This window comes from Plectropomus leopardus, chromosome 1 (assembly GCF_008729295.1).
Source record: "Plectropomus leopardus isolate mb chromosome 1, YSFRI_Pleo_2.0, whole genome shotgun sequence".
NCBI classification, from domain to species: domain Eukaryota; kingdom Metazoa; phylum Chordata; class Actinopteri; order Perciformes; family Serranidae; genus Plectropomus; species Plectropomus leopardus.
In genome coordinates this window covers 39,673,384-39,689,804 of record NC_056463.1, presented here as the reverse complement: position 1 = coordinate 39,689,804, position 16,421 = coordinate 39,673,384, and the positions used below count along the sequence as shown (strand labels likewise).

The 16,421-nt window shown below is 40.3% G+C and overlaps 1 protein-coding gene across 1 annotated transcript in view; it reads left to right on the top strand.

Moving 5' to 3' along the window:
• Window positions 1–1,956: 1,956 nt before the first annotated feature.
• The window catches only part of adamtsl5 (ADAMTS like 5), a 57,705-nt gene continuing 43,240 nt past the window's right edge, over window positions 1,957–16,421 (top strand). The window contains exon 1 of the mRNA XM_042485124.1: window positions 1,957–2,632. Coding sequence (XP_042341058.1) covers window positions 2,613–2,632 — 20 coding nt within the window. The 5' untranslated portion in view covers window positions 1,957–2,612. The remainder of the gene's footprint in view (window positions 2,633–16,421) is intronic.

Here is a 16,421-nt window from a genome sequence, read left to right as displayed (position 1 = left end):
AAGGGACTGTGACATGCCGAGGCGGAGATGGCGCCCTGAGTTCACACAGAGGCCAGGTGGTTAGTCATCCATTTATACTGTGGCACAAGCAATTGTAAAACACAACCTGCTGAAAGGGGATGTGGCACTTCACATGTAAAGCGCAGTCAGAGACAAGGGAGATGCCCGAGGGATACAGTTACACAGTGAGGGAGTTTCAGATGTCCCTGTGGTAAAGGAAGGCTGCTATGGAGTGATTAATACAGAAAGGTGTCCAGACATGTAGATGAAGATGAAGATTGTCTCCCTGAAGCAGTCAACTGTTAAAAAAAATGGAAAGGTGAGGAGAGGTGAGGAGAGAGGGATGGGATGTGGAGATGGGGAAAGAACATGGATGTATTATAGTGTGAAGTGGAAAAAACAGGAAAGAGTAAGTAAGGTGGGGGTGATGGGGGGACAGATAATGGGGAAAGGATTTGTGTGTGTGTTGTGTGTGTGTGTGTGTGTGTGTGTGTGTGTGATGTACAATAAACCCTGGGGCAGGTATAACGGACATAAACACTTTTCCATCCTGTGAAGAAATCTGTCCACTCCTCTGAAATAATCAAAAGAATCCTCCAAAAAATGAATCTTTATGTTTCTTTTAATAATACTATTAAAGGATGAACCATTATTTACTCACCCATGATCCTTAGAAATATTTTACTCACCGAATGAAACCTGGGAACTCTGACATCATAAGTTAAGACCACTTACTGGACTTCTGTTTCATTTTCTTAACTTCTACTGTACACTGTAAAAACTGACATTTTGATATTGGTAAAAATAAGCTTAGAAACTGATTACCCTGAAAATGGAAAGTAAATATAACTATCGTGTTTACTTTATATCTATCTGTAAGGTTTAGTTAAAATGTTATTTACTTCATTTTGTAAATTCAACTGAAAATTGAAAAGAGAAAATTTACTTGTTATTATTAAGTGATAGCAACTTAATCAAACCAAGGTCGTCTGACTCAATAGTTGTGTTATATATATATATATATATATATATATATATATATATATATATATATATATATATATATATATAAAATTGTTGAGTTTACTAAAATTTGATTCTAATCACTTCATTTTATGAAGTTGTTGCAACCTAAAAATGACAAGTTTCATTAGCCTAAATCAATCTTTCTAAGTTTTAGCAGCTTCAGTAAACAAAGTTTACTGTGCTAATTATCTGTATTCTGCTGGTTGCAAACTAGTCAATCACATTTATTTTAAGAAAACAGAACTCACAGATCTCCTGACTTCATCACTGGCAAAATCCTAGTTATGATGATCACGTCAAGTCAGACTCACTTGATTTACTGAAGTTTCTACCACTTAGAAAATACAAGGTGAATTCCCTTGTCATTCTTAAGTTGCAACAACTTCACAAAATTAAGTAAATACAACAAAATTTCAAGTAAGCTTAACACTTAGATATAAAGTCAACATAAATTAAGATCTGTAGTTATAGTTACTTAACTTTTTTAAGGCTATCCATTTCCAAATTATTTCAAGTAAGAGTCACTTGATTAAGACTAAGATTTAACAGTGATCCTGCAAAATACATAAAACTGTTCAGTTAAGCCAGACTATGTTAGTTTAGTTAAAAGTTGAATTGCTGTCGCTCATAAAAATAAAAAAAATAAAAGCAACTTAATTTAACTTGCCATTTTTAAGTTGTAACAACTTCACAAATTGAAATAAATCCAACTAAAATCTAAGTAAACTCAACAATAAGACATGACATAAACATATACTGTCATATACTTACTTTTGTCAGGGCTGGTTTTCCTATATTTACAAAAGTAAGATCAGCTTGTGAGCTGCAGGGCTGTGATTGGTGGAGAGAGGCGTGTTCACTGCAGGAATGTAACGCTCAGGTGGAGAGAGAGAGAGAGACACGGTGGCGCAGAGGAGCGCAGCTTGTGGCTCTGCGCTCATTTCGGAGCTTTTGTGGTGTGTTTTGGAGCCGTTCAGAATGAGAGGAGGATCACAAACACAAGAGACAGCCAGTGGAGCTACCCGCTGAGAAAGGAGTGTCTTATCCATGCAGGACTGGGCACAAGTGAAATCACCTGCTTGGAGACGATCACACTGTTTGGCACTTGAAGGACAACACTGAGCCCTACTTTCTCTGTCTGCGACCATATTTAATTCTCATTAGAGTCACAGCCGCCGGTGTCTCATGTAAACAATTAACAGAAAACCGAACTTCGTGACAGAGAAGACTTTTTGTGGCATGTGAACGTCCAGCAGAAGAGGCGCTTTTTCACTGCACACGTTTAGTGTCCCGAAAGTGATGTGATGTGTTTTGGGAGCTGGCTGACAGCTGTTTGGATGGACGAGCTTTGCAGCTGAGAGAGAGAAAACAAAGTTGATTGAAAGTTTCCCTCAGAGAAGCAGAGGAACAGGACTCTCCAGGAGCCAGAGGATATGGATGTTGTTGCGTGTGAGATCCGTGTGTCGGAGCCTGCAGCTGGGATGCGCTGTGCATCTGAGCCGCGGCGTTTCGCACCATGATACGAGAACTAACGCGCACCTGACAACGAATGTAACACAACCGAAGCCAGTCCACAAGGATCCACTATGTCCTCACTACTTAACAGGTAAAACTGTGAAATGTGTCCCTGACGAAGCGCTCTTGCTGCACACTGATGGTGATTTACAGCAAGTGTTGAGCTGAAAGCAGCACAGTACACGTTGTTTGTACTGTGATTGAGTTGCATTACAGGGAGAAAATACACTCTGTAAAATCTGACAAGTTGAGTTTACTTAAAAACACTAAGTACACCGACTACCTTGAAAAATATAAGTAAATATAACCATAACTATAATTTTATGTAACTCTATATCTAATTAAGTTCACTTAAAATTAAGTTATATTTACCTAACTTTGTGAAATTGCATTTTTGGTATTGCAACCCAAAAATGACAAGTTTAATTAAATCAATCTTTCTAAGCTTTAGCAACTTCAGTAAACCATATTTTCTGTGCTATACTCTGCTGGTTGCATACTCATCAGTAATCTTAGTATTTTCTCAAACATCCTAACAAAACAGAACTTGCAGATTTCCTTACTTCATCATTGGCAAAATCCTCTTCATCATGGACAAGTTGAGTTAGACTAACTTGGTTAACTAAAGTTACTATCACTTAGAAAGAACAAGGTCATTTCACTTATCATTTTTGAGTTGCAACAGCTTCACAAAATAAGCAAATACAACTAAATTTCAAATGAACAAAAAGTAAACTATCCTTTTTCGAGGCAGTTTTTCCAAGATTATTTTAGGTAAGATCAACTTTTAAGATTTTACAGTGTATGTGGACGCTTAAAATATTTACCCTGAGTCATTTTGCTTGCGCCCTGCAAAACCTTGAACATTTCTTTGCGGCACAGTGAAGGATGGAAGGTGATACATTCCAGGGACAGCTGAGTTTTTCCCCCCAGTCGGAAGCTGTTTGTTTTGTGGTTCACTTCATCCCAGCAAGTCCACACTGTAAAATCTGACAAGTTGATCTTACTTAAAATAATCTTAAAAAAAACGATTGCCTTGAAAAGGAAATTAAATATAACTATTTTTACTCTTATGTTGCTTTACATCTATTTGTAAGAAAATGACAAGTGAAATTAACTTGTTTTTTTTTTTCCAAGTAAAGCGACTTAATCAAACCGAGTCAGTCTGACTAAACTGAACAGTTGTGGGGTGGTTTTAGGAAAATGATTGGGTTTGATAAATAAAGTAAGCACACAAAGAATGATTAGTTTGTTGGATTATTTTCATTTTAACAAAATGCCAATCTGAGCATCTTGAGACAAGGCCAGTGTTTGTTCCAAAAAAACAACAACAATCAAAACAAAATTTAGAAATTTAGCTGTATTTTCCTCAACTCCTCTTTTGACGCTAAAAAGATGTAGCAGGATTTAGGATCAACTTTAATTTCCATTTCTTCTTTGCTTGTGATGAATGAATGATTTAGGAGACCTGCGAGTTCTGTTTTCTTAGCATGTTTAAGAAAGTACAAATATGATTGATTAGTTTACGACCAGCAGAATATAGATATATAACACAGTGAACTTGATTTACTGAAATGCTCAAACTTATAAAGACTGATTCAATTAAACTTGTCATATTTAAGTTTCAACAACTTCACAAAATTGAGTACATATAACTAAGATTTAAGTAAACTTAACAATTAGATAAAAAGTTGACATAAATTAAGAGTACTGCTGTATTTACTTACATTTTTTCAAGGTAATTGGTTTCCCAGATTTATTAAAAGTAAAATCATCTTGTCTTTCCGGTGCAGGAGAAAGTACAGATTAAAAAAAAAAGATTTATTTTGGGTGCATATTTGCAACATGCCATGTATTCTTTGACTTTTGCATCAAAGAAACTTCACTTGAAGAGGTTTAGTGGATCCTGTATTAACCTGTGGTGTGTGAAGGTTTTCTCCGGGGGCAGAAGTCATACTCAGTCTACTGTAGGCTACTTCCTGCCAGCCAGTGAGGTAATCCTCCTGCCACACAGTATCTGTGATTCCACCCATCCTGCTACACTACCTTTATCTCCTAAATGTCACTTGCTATAAATATCCTGCTCATATGCGATCTAATCCCAACCCTGCGACAGAGAGCACAAACACTGTGGACTGCAGTTTCAGTTTCTCTTGACCATGTCTTTCCCTCAGCTCCTCAGGATTACTCTCCTCAGTGGAAACACTACGTGCTGACATTTCTGCACTCTGCACCCAACATGTTAAAGTGTGATTATACCTTTTATGGGCTGCTTTTGATATAATGTGTCAGGAGAAATGTCCAGGCCGTGTATCTGATGGACCGCTGTATGTCCGACCGGTCGGCACACACTGAAAGATTTGGCTCAGGGCACATTTTCTGTCTCTCTGATAACTCTTTAAAGGAATATTTGTTTGAGAAGGAGCCGTCAGCCCCATGAACAGATTTAATCTACTTACCATGGAACACTGAGCATATAGCTTCAAAACGAGGACTCTAATTTGGTGTTACACGCTATGATGTCACTCTTTCCTGTGGGGAGGAATTTCACTGCTTTTGTTCCCTGTGGATGTGGACTTTGAGCTCTGAAGAAAGACATCAGTATTTCTTCTTTAAATGTCTCTGTTAGCTACTTGTCTATTTTATAGTTTTATAAAAGCTAAAGGTATCACAACTTCCTTAAGTCTTTTTTAAAATAACAAAATCATTATGATTTTACAAACTCTGAAGTATATTTTTGCAATGACAAGCTCATTTTTGAGTTTTTTTTAGCTCATTTTTTAAAGTTCTGTCACAGGATCATACTTTAATGGATCCCAGACTAGGGATCCATTGAGACTAAGACCCCATTATATCACACATTTCAGTTTTAGCACTGTAGTTTTTGGACTTTGAAAAGAGTTGTTCATTTTTACTCATATTTTTTGGACTGTCATAGACCACAGGAATAACATGGATGAATTTTGAAAATGGGCGTAGTTCCTCTTTAATGGAAAGATTCCAGAGATTAATCCCATCATGGATGTTCAAAACAAAGGTTGCTGAAATTATTCATTTTAAAGAATGTGAAAGGCTGAGAATCGGAGCTAACAGGGATTGGAATCAGTAGCAAACACATTTTCTCAACAGGACTTTTTTCATGTTGACATAATGGAGTAGGAGAAGCACAGGTGTAATTAGTAAAATAAATGATGGCTGAATTTTCAGATTTATGGTCCCAGCTCCTTTGGTACTCATAGGTGCAATGCTTTCTACCTGTTTCTGAGGGTCTACAACCTGGAGTGATTTCAGTCAATAATCCAGTCAAAGCTTTACTCAGAAAACCACACAAACAGTCGGCTAGGAACTACAGTCGCATCTCAGTTATTCTGAAGAACATTTTGAACAACTGCCTCATGTCATGTTCCACTGCAGCGTCCTGCTCCTCTCAGTAATGTTTCCGGGTTCCTCTAGAGGAACTACAAAACCACGTGTTGCACTGATGTGTGATTTATTTTTATTTCATTTATGATTTAATTGCTCTTGTCTTTGTTTCCTCAGACACTTTAAACACAGCCAAACACTGTGAAAACTACAACAAAAATGAAAAGTTTTTTTAAAAAAACATACATTTTCCACTCACTCTCAATCTAGTTTCCATCATTAAGCAGTCCACTTAACATGACAGAAATGTTCTAAAATAAAATGAAATGACCAAAATGCATCACCAGTGTCCATGTAAGGCACATTAACATTACATAAGCATGAAACAAGATCAAGAACACTTACCATGTGCACCTTTAGGTAGAATATCGCCACTCTGGAGTTGTGCGTTTGTCGTCTGCAGCCATGTTGCTCTTACCCACAATGCTACTGATCTATGACCTCACCAAACAGCATCACATTTTCCATAATGCTGTCAGTTCCACTGGGGTGGTGTTACTCTCTGCATTTAGTTAAGAAATACATGAAAAGGCAATGCATTTTTTAACTAACATTTTAAAGTACCTTTGAGACACAATTTTAATCATACTTTTGACTCCTTTAACACTTGTTCATTACATTTTTTTAATGACTTTGTGAATTTAAATATTCATTAATTTATTACTGAAACACACAAGCAAACATATCAATAAAATTGTCTCTGAGACAGTTATACAGGTCCTCAACCTGATCTGCTTGTTACACTGAGTCCTGCTCTGTCAGAGAGACTGAGGTCAGTTTCAAGGTTCACTCAGATAAAAGTTTACTGCTCTGTGTTTGTCTCTCTACACCAATGCGGTGAAAAGCTCCTGCTTTACTGTTTAAAAAGCTTCCAAGCAGGATTAGAGTTTTGTTTTTACACAGTGCGTTTGTCTGTCAGCAGGATGTTTTTAAAACCCTGTGAAGGAATTTCCATGAAATGTGATGGACATGTCGGCTTTGTGCCAAGGAGCAATTGGTTTGGTTTTGGTGGTGATCCAGATCTGGGAGTTCTTCCGCCAGACCATTAGTGTTTCTTAGCTGTTATTATGAAACTGATGGAGGCGGAAACCTCAGAAACTCCCAGTCCTGCGGGGACATTTGCAGCTGTAAGACGACTCGTTTTATTCATGATTGAAGTTTTAGGTGTAATGTGTCGAGCTCGATGAAGAGGCTGACGAGGAGTCATTCCTCAGATTTCTATACAGGCGTCATGGTTGACATATGTCTGGTAGAAGTGATTACCCTCAATCATGTCTGCTTTTAAATATTTCAAAGTTTTGGGGGTGTTCTTCATCATTCATCATGTTGTCTGTTATTCTTTGTCACAGTATCTCTCGCGTGCATCACTGCATGTTTCCCATGTTGCCACTATGACTGTAGATGACCTGAGAGGCTATGCTTCAGTCAGAGTGGCTGTGAAAAGATAATCTCATAATCCCTGAGGTATGACAGTATACCAAGTTTGTTCTCCCTGTTGTGGAAGGAGTGAGTTAAGTTAACTGAAGCGAGGCGAAGCAAAGCGAAGGGACCATATTGAGCAAGAGGCTGCTGGGACTAGACATTTTGGCAACAAAACCAACAAGCTGATACCAGTGTCTGTCTTTCATTGAGTCATTTACCAACAGGCTCTGGGTGTTTAGTTCATAAACAATAGTCTGTGATTTTATTTACGCTAAAATGCTTTACTACGTCTTCAAGTGGAGCAGCTGCTGGGACACAAAGCACCTCCACTTGTGTTTAAAGAGGCTGGTTTTGTCAATGCGCGCTGACCGGGGCCACGGAGCATTTGATTGTTGCTGCCTCATTCATAGTCAATACAGATCCAGGGGTCAGAGCTGAGCACAGAGCCGTCACACTGAACATCTGTTAAAGGTTGTGTCAATTCATTCAGCTGCATGCTCCATATAACCATCAGACCCTCCGCCAGGCTCGCCCAAACACTGGCTGGGTCACAGCTCAATCTGCGGGCAGGTTAAAGGTTAAGACTGACCCCTGGATGGAAGACGGATTGCTTTTGCAAAGTTGGTGGGTTTGAGTTGTAAAAGGGACGCCTGTGGGTCACCATACAGAAACACTTAGACTGAGATCCTTCACAAAGAAACTAAAGGAGGCCAGATCTTAAGTCAGGTGTCTCCAGTGTTGACATGACTCATATCAGGTCAAAGGACACATTCTCACCTGCCATGCACTTTTAACCAGTGCACAGTCATAGCCTCAGTGGAACTGCATGATACCAGTGTGGAGCTGTTGTTTATTTGAGCAGGGTGGGAATGTGAGAGCAACCTGTCCGTCAGGGCGTGCTGAAGCAAACCATCAGTCGTTAACAGAGGAATTATCAGTGAGCTCTGCTGCAGACGCTGGGTGGAGCGCATGCTGCCTGTCTGACTGTCTGACTTTGTTCAGGATTTTAAGATCCTTATCCGGGATCTTCATCATGTGTCAACCACTCAACTATAATAGTGAGAGGAGGGACAGGCAGGGAAAAAAAGTTCAATTAACGATTATTTTACTTACTGATTACTGTGATGATTCCTTTCTGGATAAAACTTGATATGTTCAAGGTACAAAGTAGATTTATAATCAATTTTTCTTAAACATGGTTTAAGAAGAAGTTGATCCGAAATCCTGCTACATCTTTTTGGGGTTGAAGGAGGAGATGAGTGAGTAGTCTCACAGCCTGGGGAAAGAAGCTGCTCTGTAGTCTGGTGGTTCTGCAGCGGATACTTCTGTATCTTTTTCCAGATGGCAGCAGGGTGAACAGACTGTGTCTGGGTGGCTGCTGTCTTTCAATACTCTTTGGGCTCTGTGCAGACACCTCACTTCACAGAGGTCACTGATGCTCTGTAGATGGGAACCAGTGATGTTCTGGGCAGTTTTAATCACCCGCTGTAGAGCCTTCCTGTCCTGGGCCGTGCATGAACCATGCCAGTTGGTGATGTTTCCAGTCAGTATGCTTTCTATTGCTCCTCTGTAGAAGTTAACCAGGATCTTGCTCTGGAATTTAGCCTTCCTAAGTTTCTGTAGGAAGTAGAGTCTTTTCTGTGCTTTTTTAACCTGGGTGGTGATGTGTGATGACCAAGACAGGTTCTCAGTGATAGTAATATCAAGGAACCTATAGCTGTTCACCTGCTCCACCTCAGCTCGGCTGATGTAGACAGGAGTGTGTGTCTTTGCCTCCTTCTTTCTAAAATCAACAATCAGCTCCTTGGTTTTACTGACATTGTTGTTGTGTCTGTGTGAATACCTTGTGCAGTACGTGTCATTTTGTATTGTCTTCTGTATATGTTTTTTTATCTGGTGGAACAGATTTGAGAAATGTTTTTATAAAAATATTAAACTGTCAGCACATAGTGAAAAGTGCTCTTCAACAGTTTGCAGAGCCAGCAGCAACATCTCTAAATATTTGCTTTGTCAGTCCAGAATACAAAGGTACTCACTTTATTGTGATAAAAAAGAAAGAAATAAACATGATCAATTAATTGACTCATGTTTCAGATACCAAAATCAAAAATCTTTGGCAGTCAACGTTTTACTTAATTTATGCCATGATACCCTGCTAACTTACATACAGACAAGCAAATAGGGCTAAAAGCAACATTTTGGAAGAAACAGTAAGAATTTTTCATGCTGCATACATGTGTTGTTGGATAATATATTATACAGAATGTTTGGGCTGCAGTCATCGATTATAAAGATTATTAGTCTGGTGATTATTTTCCTGAGTAGTTGTTTAAGTATAAAATGTCAGAAACCTATTCTGAAATATCCATCCCAAGGTGATGTCTTCAAATTACTTGTTTCGACTAACCAACTGTCTAAAATTCCCAAAATATTTAGTTTGCAATGATGTTAAAAAAAGAGTGAGTGCTGATCAATGTATTATCAAAATAGCTGCCAAATACTTTTTAATGAATCAGTGGCTTGATTAGTTGACTAATTGCTACAGCTCCACAAGATATGTGAGTTACTGTGAAGTTGTGTTGTGTTGATGTGATAAAAAACAAGCGTAGAAGAATTTGGTGTTAGGAGAGATTTGCACATCACTATTATTTATCAACCCATTAATCTGTATTTGATATGAGATGCAGTATGAGGTTGTCCAGGTACACTGATCATTGGCAGGTTGGAACATTTGAAATGCAACCATGTTCAGATAACAGCTCGGTGGCCTATTTGATGATAAGAGTAGTTTCATGTTGTTTTTGTTGGGTGGGACTCGTGTTTTTCCTCGGTCCTCAGTCATTAAAGCGACTAATGTCCGTGAAAATAAACATTCAGTCTCGTATTGATTAAAACCATTTCCCTGTCCCTGCCCCGGAGCTATTCACTAATGTGCTGCTATAGTCTTAATGTGAGCAGGGGGAGGCGGACTGACCCCTGCTCACCTCTCAAAGGGCCCCTGTAGGGAGGGGGCCAAGCAGCCAGTGACCAGAGCTGCTGTCTTTTCATGTTCAAAACCGGAAGCCAAAGATCAAGTCAAAGTGAGAGACTTCAGCTTTGTGGATCACGGCAGCCTTCAGAATTGAGCTTTTCTAGAATCTAAACCCTAAACACTGACAATAGTGTTTATGACACAAACACACACACACAAAAGTATTTTCATCAGTGAAAATGAATGCAATCATCCGAAAAATGCACCATTTTTTGTTTTAACAGAAATTAGTAAAAACACGTTGTCTGAAACATTTCTGTCATTACAATGACAGATTTTTTGGCCACTTGGGGGCAGCAGGTCAAGCTGTTGGAAAAACACTTTGGCATCATCTGACAATGTTGCCACTTTAAACAGTATGACTGAAGTGCATAGGTACCACAGCGTTTATTAGTTCGCCTTTATAATAACATTTATGAACATATCAAATAGAGTGACATATACATTTAATTGTGCAAAAGTGTTTTATCTACCTTGCTAAAGCAAATCAAAGTCAGTCACAAGGACTCATTTCTTGATGGATTTATGTCTACATTTTGATGTTGTTGTTTTTTTATTTTAAATAAACGAAGTCTTGGCTTCAGAATATGAAACTGTTATTGCCAAATTCAGATGATGAATATAATTTTGAAGTTTGTAATGTCATGATGACATGCTGCAAACAAGTTTCTGCTACAATATGGTCCTTCAGGCTGTCACTCTTCCTCCCTCACTGACATTATGAATGATAGGATTATAAGAATAAGTCAGGGTCAAAGACAGAAAATTTCTGTCTGATTTCAAATAAAGTCTCAGCTTTAGAATATTAAAACCTAATAAAACTCACCGGGTCCCCACCAGCTACTGGCTTGATCTAACATTAGGTCCAAATGACTCAGCATCGTGCATCAAAATGCAAATGGAATGCAAAAGGAAACTTTTGTCAATATGGAAATGCCACACATCATGAGCTTGGTTAGATTCTCCACAAATTAATCGCTCAGTTCATTTTACAGAAACCATGAACACCAAATAAAATTTCATTCTGATTTATCAGCATGGTAAACAAGAGAGACCAAAAAAGTGATGACACCCCACCTCTGAAGATGTCATAAAATCTGCCTTTGTCCATTCCTTGATTATTCCTATTCTTTTAGTTCATAAGGGTCCACAAAAAGGGAGAAAACAAAGTCTGTTTTCACTTCAAACTCGTATAATATTGTCGCTTTGACAGTGCTTTTGGCGTACGATCACTATACCAACAGCCACCTTTCAAGCCTGCATGAAATGCCACTGGATGGTGTCAGGTGAGAACATGACTGGACAGAACCGGTCGCTATGTTATTATATGATAGCTGGACGGCACTTGCCATGTCACTTGAGAACACGGTGGGACGGAACCTGTTATGTCAACATGAAATATCGTAGAACGGCGTCAGGTTATAAAAACGTCATATAAGCACGAGGGCGCCTATAGGGTGGGCAGGATAGGTGGTGGATGGGTCTAACAAACCCTGGACTTTCATGCAGGAGTCCAGCATTCACTTCCGGTCTGAACGTGATGGATTTTTGTGCATCTCACCATGTGTCTCCTTCCCCTAATTCTAACCATCCGTGGCAGCATGTGCAGTTGTTGATGTCCCAGCATTGGTTGTCATGTGCTGTTGTTGCCCAAATGTAACCACATGCAGCGTAATCCCACCATGTGCTTGTCCTGACATCACGGGCATGCTAAAACATCAACATCCTATAGAATCTGCTTCTAAGGCCATGTCCACAATTGTCTCAAGAAATGTGTGTGTCGACACAAAACCACTGAAAATGTTGTAGTATATATGCCAGGCCTGTAAGTGGTACTGTAACGCTGCCACGTAAATACACCAAAAACAGAGAATAAGACATGGAGCATGCGCATAAAACTCGTGCAATGTAAAAAAAACACACAAAGAAGAAGATGGCAAAGAATACAAATGGAGCTAGAATTGAGATTTTGCTGTAAAAGCCATATCACGCTCAGTAGCTTCTGCAGCACGAACGCAACACTATAATCCGCCATTGTTGTTGTTCTTGTTGTTGCCGGGGTTAGTGCACGCTTGTTAAGGGAGAGGTGGGGCTATGGCGTCATCAGTTCAGGAAAGATGTGTATGGGTTGTAAACACGGAAACCCAAGGGTGGCATCTTCAGATTTGTTCACCCTGGGACCCGGTTTCAAAAATTAGCGTATTCAGGCTCCCAAAACCCCAGTTTCACGCGGACGAAACGTCCATACAGTAAAAAACTTTTTCAGATACACCTAAACCTGACTCCGTACGGACATGGCCCAAGTCTTTGATTTCAGATTTCATTTAATGACAGCAGATCCTTGAGTTTCAAGTCACTGTGCAAAAAATTCCAGGCTGAGGGTGCAGAATACCCAGAAGCCCTTTTCCCAATGTCTGTCCAAATGTTTGGGACAAAAAGCATAAAGAGGTCCTGAGAACACAATGAATACTGTTGGGTACTTTTCTGCTTAATAGAAACACAGTGGTAGTGTGGGAGCAGACCAAGAATTGCCTTTTATACAAAGGTGCACTGATGTAAGAGCCTACGGGTCACCAGAGCAGGGCATCCTACTCGAGAGTACAACTCACAGTGGTGAGTAAGAGCTTTACAGTTTGTAATCAACCTCAAGGATGCGTGGTGAGCTGTGTCAACTATATGGACACAGTAGGCAGGTTTCCATTGCAGATTTGTGCAAAACTGAAGATATTTTCAAAATGTCAATATAACACATAGCTAGATGTCTCTGTTTTCACCGAGTGATGTTATGTGACTTCTCCTCTAGCGATAACATTCCAAGAAGCATGGCGATGGATGTTCAAAACATTAGCAGTTTTGTTTCCATTGCAGCCACCGCCATCATTATTTCCAGTCCAGGGCCACATTGACATGTTATGGAGCGATGATCCGCTCAACTTTTGAAGAGTTATGCAATGCAATAACAGCTCTTGTAGCTGCTGCTACAAGAGCCGAGGGAGCCAGTTACTACTGACAAGCACATAGCCATAGCATCATGTGACCTAGAAAAGCCAAAAAAGCATTTACATTGCAGTTTTGCAAAATTTGCCTTTTTTGAAACGCCTGAAATACCACCTCATGCGAGCACAAAAACGTTTTTGCAAAAAATGCAAGTTTTAATGGAAACCCACCCATTGAGCAGAGGCGTGCATGTACAAAAGATCACCATAGTCCAATACAGGTAAAGGAAAGTTGCAGCAACAAGACGCTTTGTTCCATTAAAAGAAAAACAACAGTTGTTCTGAGAATAAAAACCCAGTTTTTACCTCAGCTTTTTCACCAGGTACAACACATGGTTTAAAATTACTTTTCCACCCACAGTGACCACGACAGGTACATTTCGTCTCAATTACTCACTCAAAGTGGAGAATTGTTTCGGGTCTAAGAAAACGTCTTTGACATTGCAATCCTAAATTCCCAGGCCAGGTGATGCTCATGTTAACAGCAGTGTAGTGTGCTTTTAAAAAAGCCCAGTGGCCCTGTAGTCATGAAGCTGAGACTCTGGAAATAAAATAAAGTCTGTGTGAAATAAAAAGGCCTCTTACATCATTCATGATGTATGAGCCCGTTACCTCTTTAGGTCAAGGCGACCTTCCTTGTTCCTCTGATATGAATTCCCCCATGTAAGGCCAAGATGGGAGCTGAGGTCGCTGAAGGGAAGGGCTGCTCAGCCAAGTGTGAGGGAGATGTGTATCGTTTAATTGGACAGGGCAACTACTGACCTGGGACTGAGCCAAAAGCTGTGGAGCAGCTCCGTGTTTATGGCCCGGGGAGATAACAGAGACAGAACAGACTAATGGAGATAAATGACAGACACACTGGGAACTGACGGAGGACAAAGTGAAACGTGGGAGACAAGGTCAGGGATAAAGACAGAGAAAATGAAGTTGCTGTAACTTTCCAACCCATCTGATCTATTTTTCCTCTGAGTGTGTCAATGAAAATGACGTGCCTCATCACGAAACAGACCCTTAAACATATGACACAGTGCTGCTGTCAGCAGAGCAGCGATGCCAGGAAGCAATCAAAGAGAGGGACTTTCCAAGAATCACCGGAACTTCTCAGAAAAGGCATTTGTCCTTTTGATGAGTCAGAGGGAGAAAAAGACGGAGAACAACAGTTACCTTGCTGTGTTTGCCTGGAGGTGAAGAAGGCGAAGAGGCAGCAAAAATAGTAGACACCCTGCACAAGGCTCAGTGGAGCTCTTTCCTGTTAGCACCTGAGAAGTGGCTTACTGTGCTGGTGCTACAGTGGTCTTTAACTGCTGTGACTCACTTTTATTTGTAAGAATACTCTGCTTTTCTGCCTTAAAATGAAACTAGTGTTGTGGTGAGATAGTAGATCATACGCAAGGTTTGTATCAGAGTCTACTGCTTGTTTCACGAATATGGACCTCCAAGGTCAGCGTCATTTATTTATTGATACCAGCACACAACAGCACATTCTTCCTGACTTTTATCACACATATGTTTCCATGCACAGTTTAGTGGAGCTTCAGTTATTGCTCGATTAGGTACCAGTATACAAGTACCAGGGGAGAATTCATTTATTGATGTAGTATGTTCGACTTGACTACAGCAGGTGGAGATATGCCCTCTATCAGCTAGTTGCTATAAACCTGTATTATTTATACAGTCTATGATATAGACCCAGTCACAATCATAACTGTTTATTTACGCTAACTTCGAAGTAGAAAACCGCCGTGTCACGTACATATAATCAAACAGCACATCTTTTAATTGTAACGGGTGCTGTGTGGACCCAGATGCAGTACACCGGTAAACTGGAGTAGTTGGTAATGACGTTTATTAATCCCAGCACAAATCAAACACGCAGCAAGGAGAAGCAGTTCAGCACAAAGTTCGTTCTTCGGGTCGGAACCCCAAACAAAGTCTATGGAGGGCGAACGAAGCGAAGAGACGAAGCTTACTGCACTCGGCGTGGGTGAGGAGGAAACCCCGTAGTCCGACGGCTTGACAGCACGTGTGGAGGTACTGTCGAGGAGATGGCGGAAGAATGGTCGGGGACAGGCGGAGGTTTCGAAGCCAGAGGAGCAGTCTGAGAATGCAGCGGTACCAGTGGGGATTAAACAGCAGAATCGTCGGAGCCAGGCGGAGAAGTCTTTACCAGCGGAGCAGATCAGGAACGCTGAATCAGAACACGTGGTCTGGGACAGAAGGCAGGTAGGTTTTCCGGGGATCAGGCGAAGAGAGCAGGTCGAGGACAGGCAGGATCGTCTTTGGAAGATCAGGCAGGATAACGCTGGAAAGTCTGGCATAACGCTGAAGAACAATCTGGCGATGAGTGTGTGTGTGGAGGAGGCTTATATCCTGGGTTGATTACTGATGAGCTGCAGCTGTGAGGTGAGAGAGCAGAGCAGGCAGAGTAGGTGGGTGTGGCCAGCAGGTAGAGTGAGCAGAGGGAGAGTGAGTGGAAAAATACTGGAGGGAGGAGAAGGCAGGGATCGTGACATTAATATCTTTTAATTCTATATTTAGAATATTTTCTGTGCTTTACCTTGCTGTCAGACAGCCCTTACTGACAGGGATTTAAAGCTATTCTATCAAAACACCAGACTCTACTGAGAAAAATATTCATTTTACTCCACTGAACAGCGGAGCTGCTGCTTTACTGCTGCCTCCATCAGCTGTTATGGAAGGTAAAGGGCAGACAATACACCCACACTTAACCTGATACTGATTTTTTTTAGGTGGTTAAAATATGTTTTGCTGCAGCCCTGTCTCATATGTTTTGCTGCAGCCCTGTCTCACTTATCTTCCATGCACTGTACTGTAAAAACATAAGTAAACGTTAAAACGGTTGTTGACTTTTTACAAATGTTTAGTGTTTTTCTTAATTTTTAGCATTAACACGTTTAGAAGTCACACCCCTAGCTGGTACTTGAATGAGGCTCCAGTTGCATATTTCTGTCCAAAGTCCGACACAATTAACGTACTGAAGAACTGAG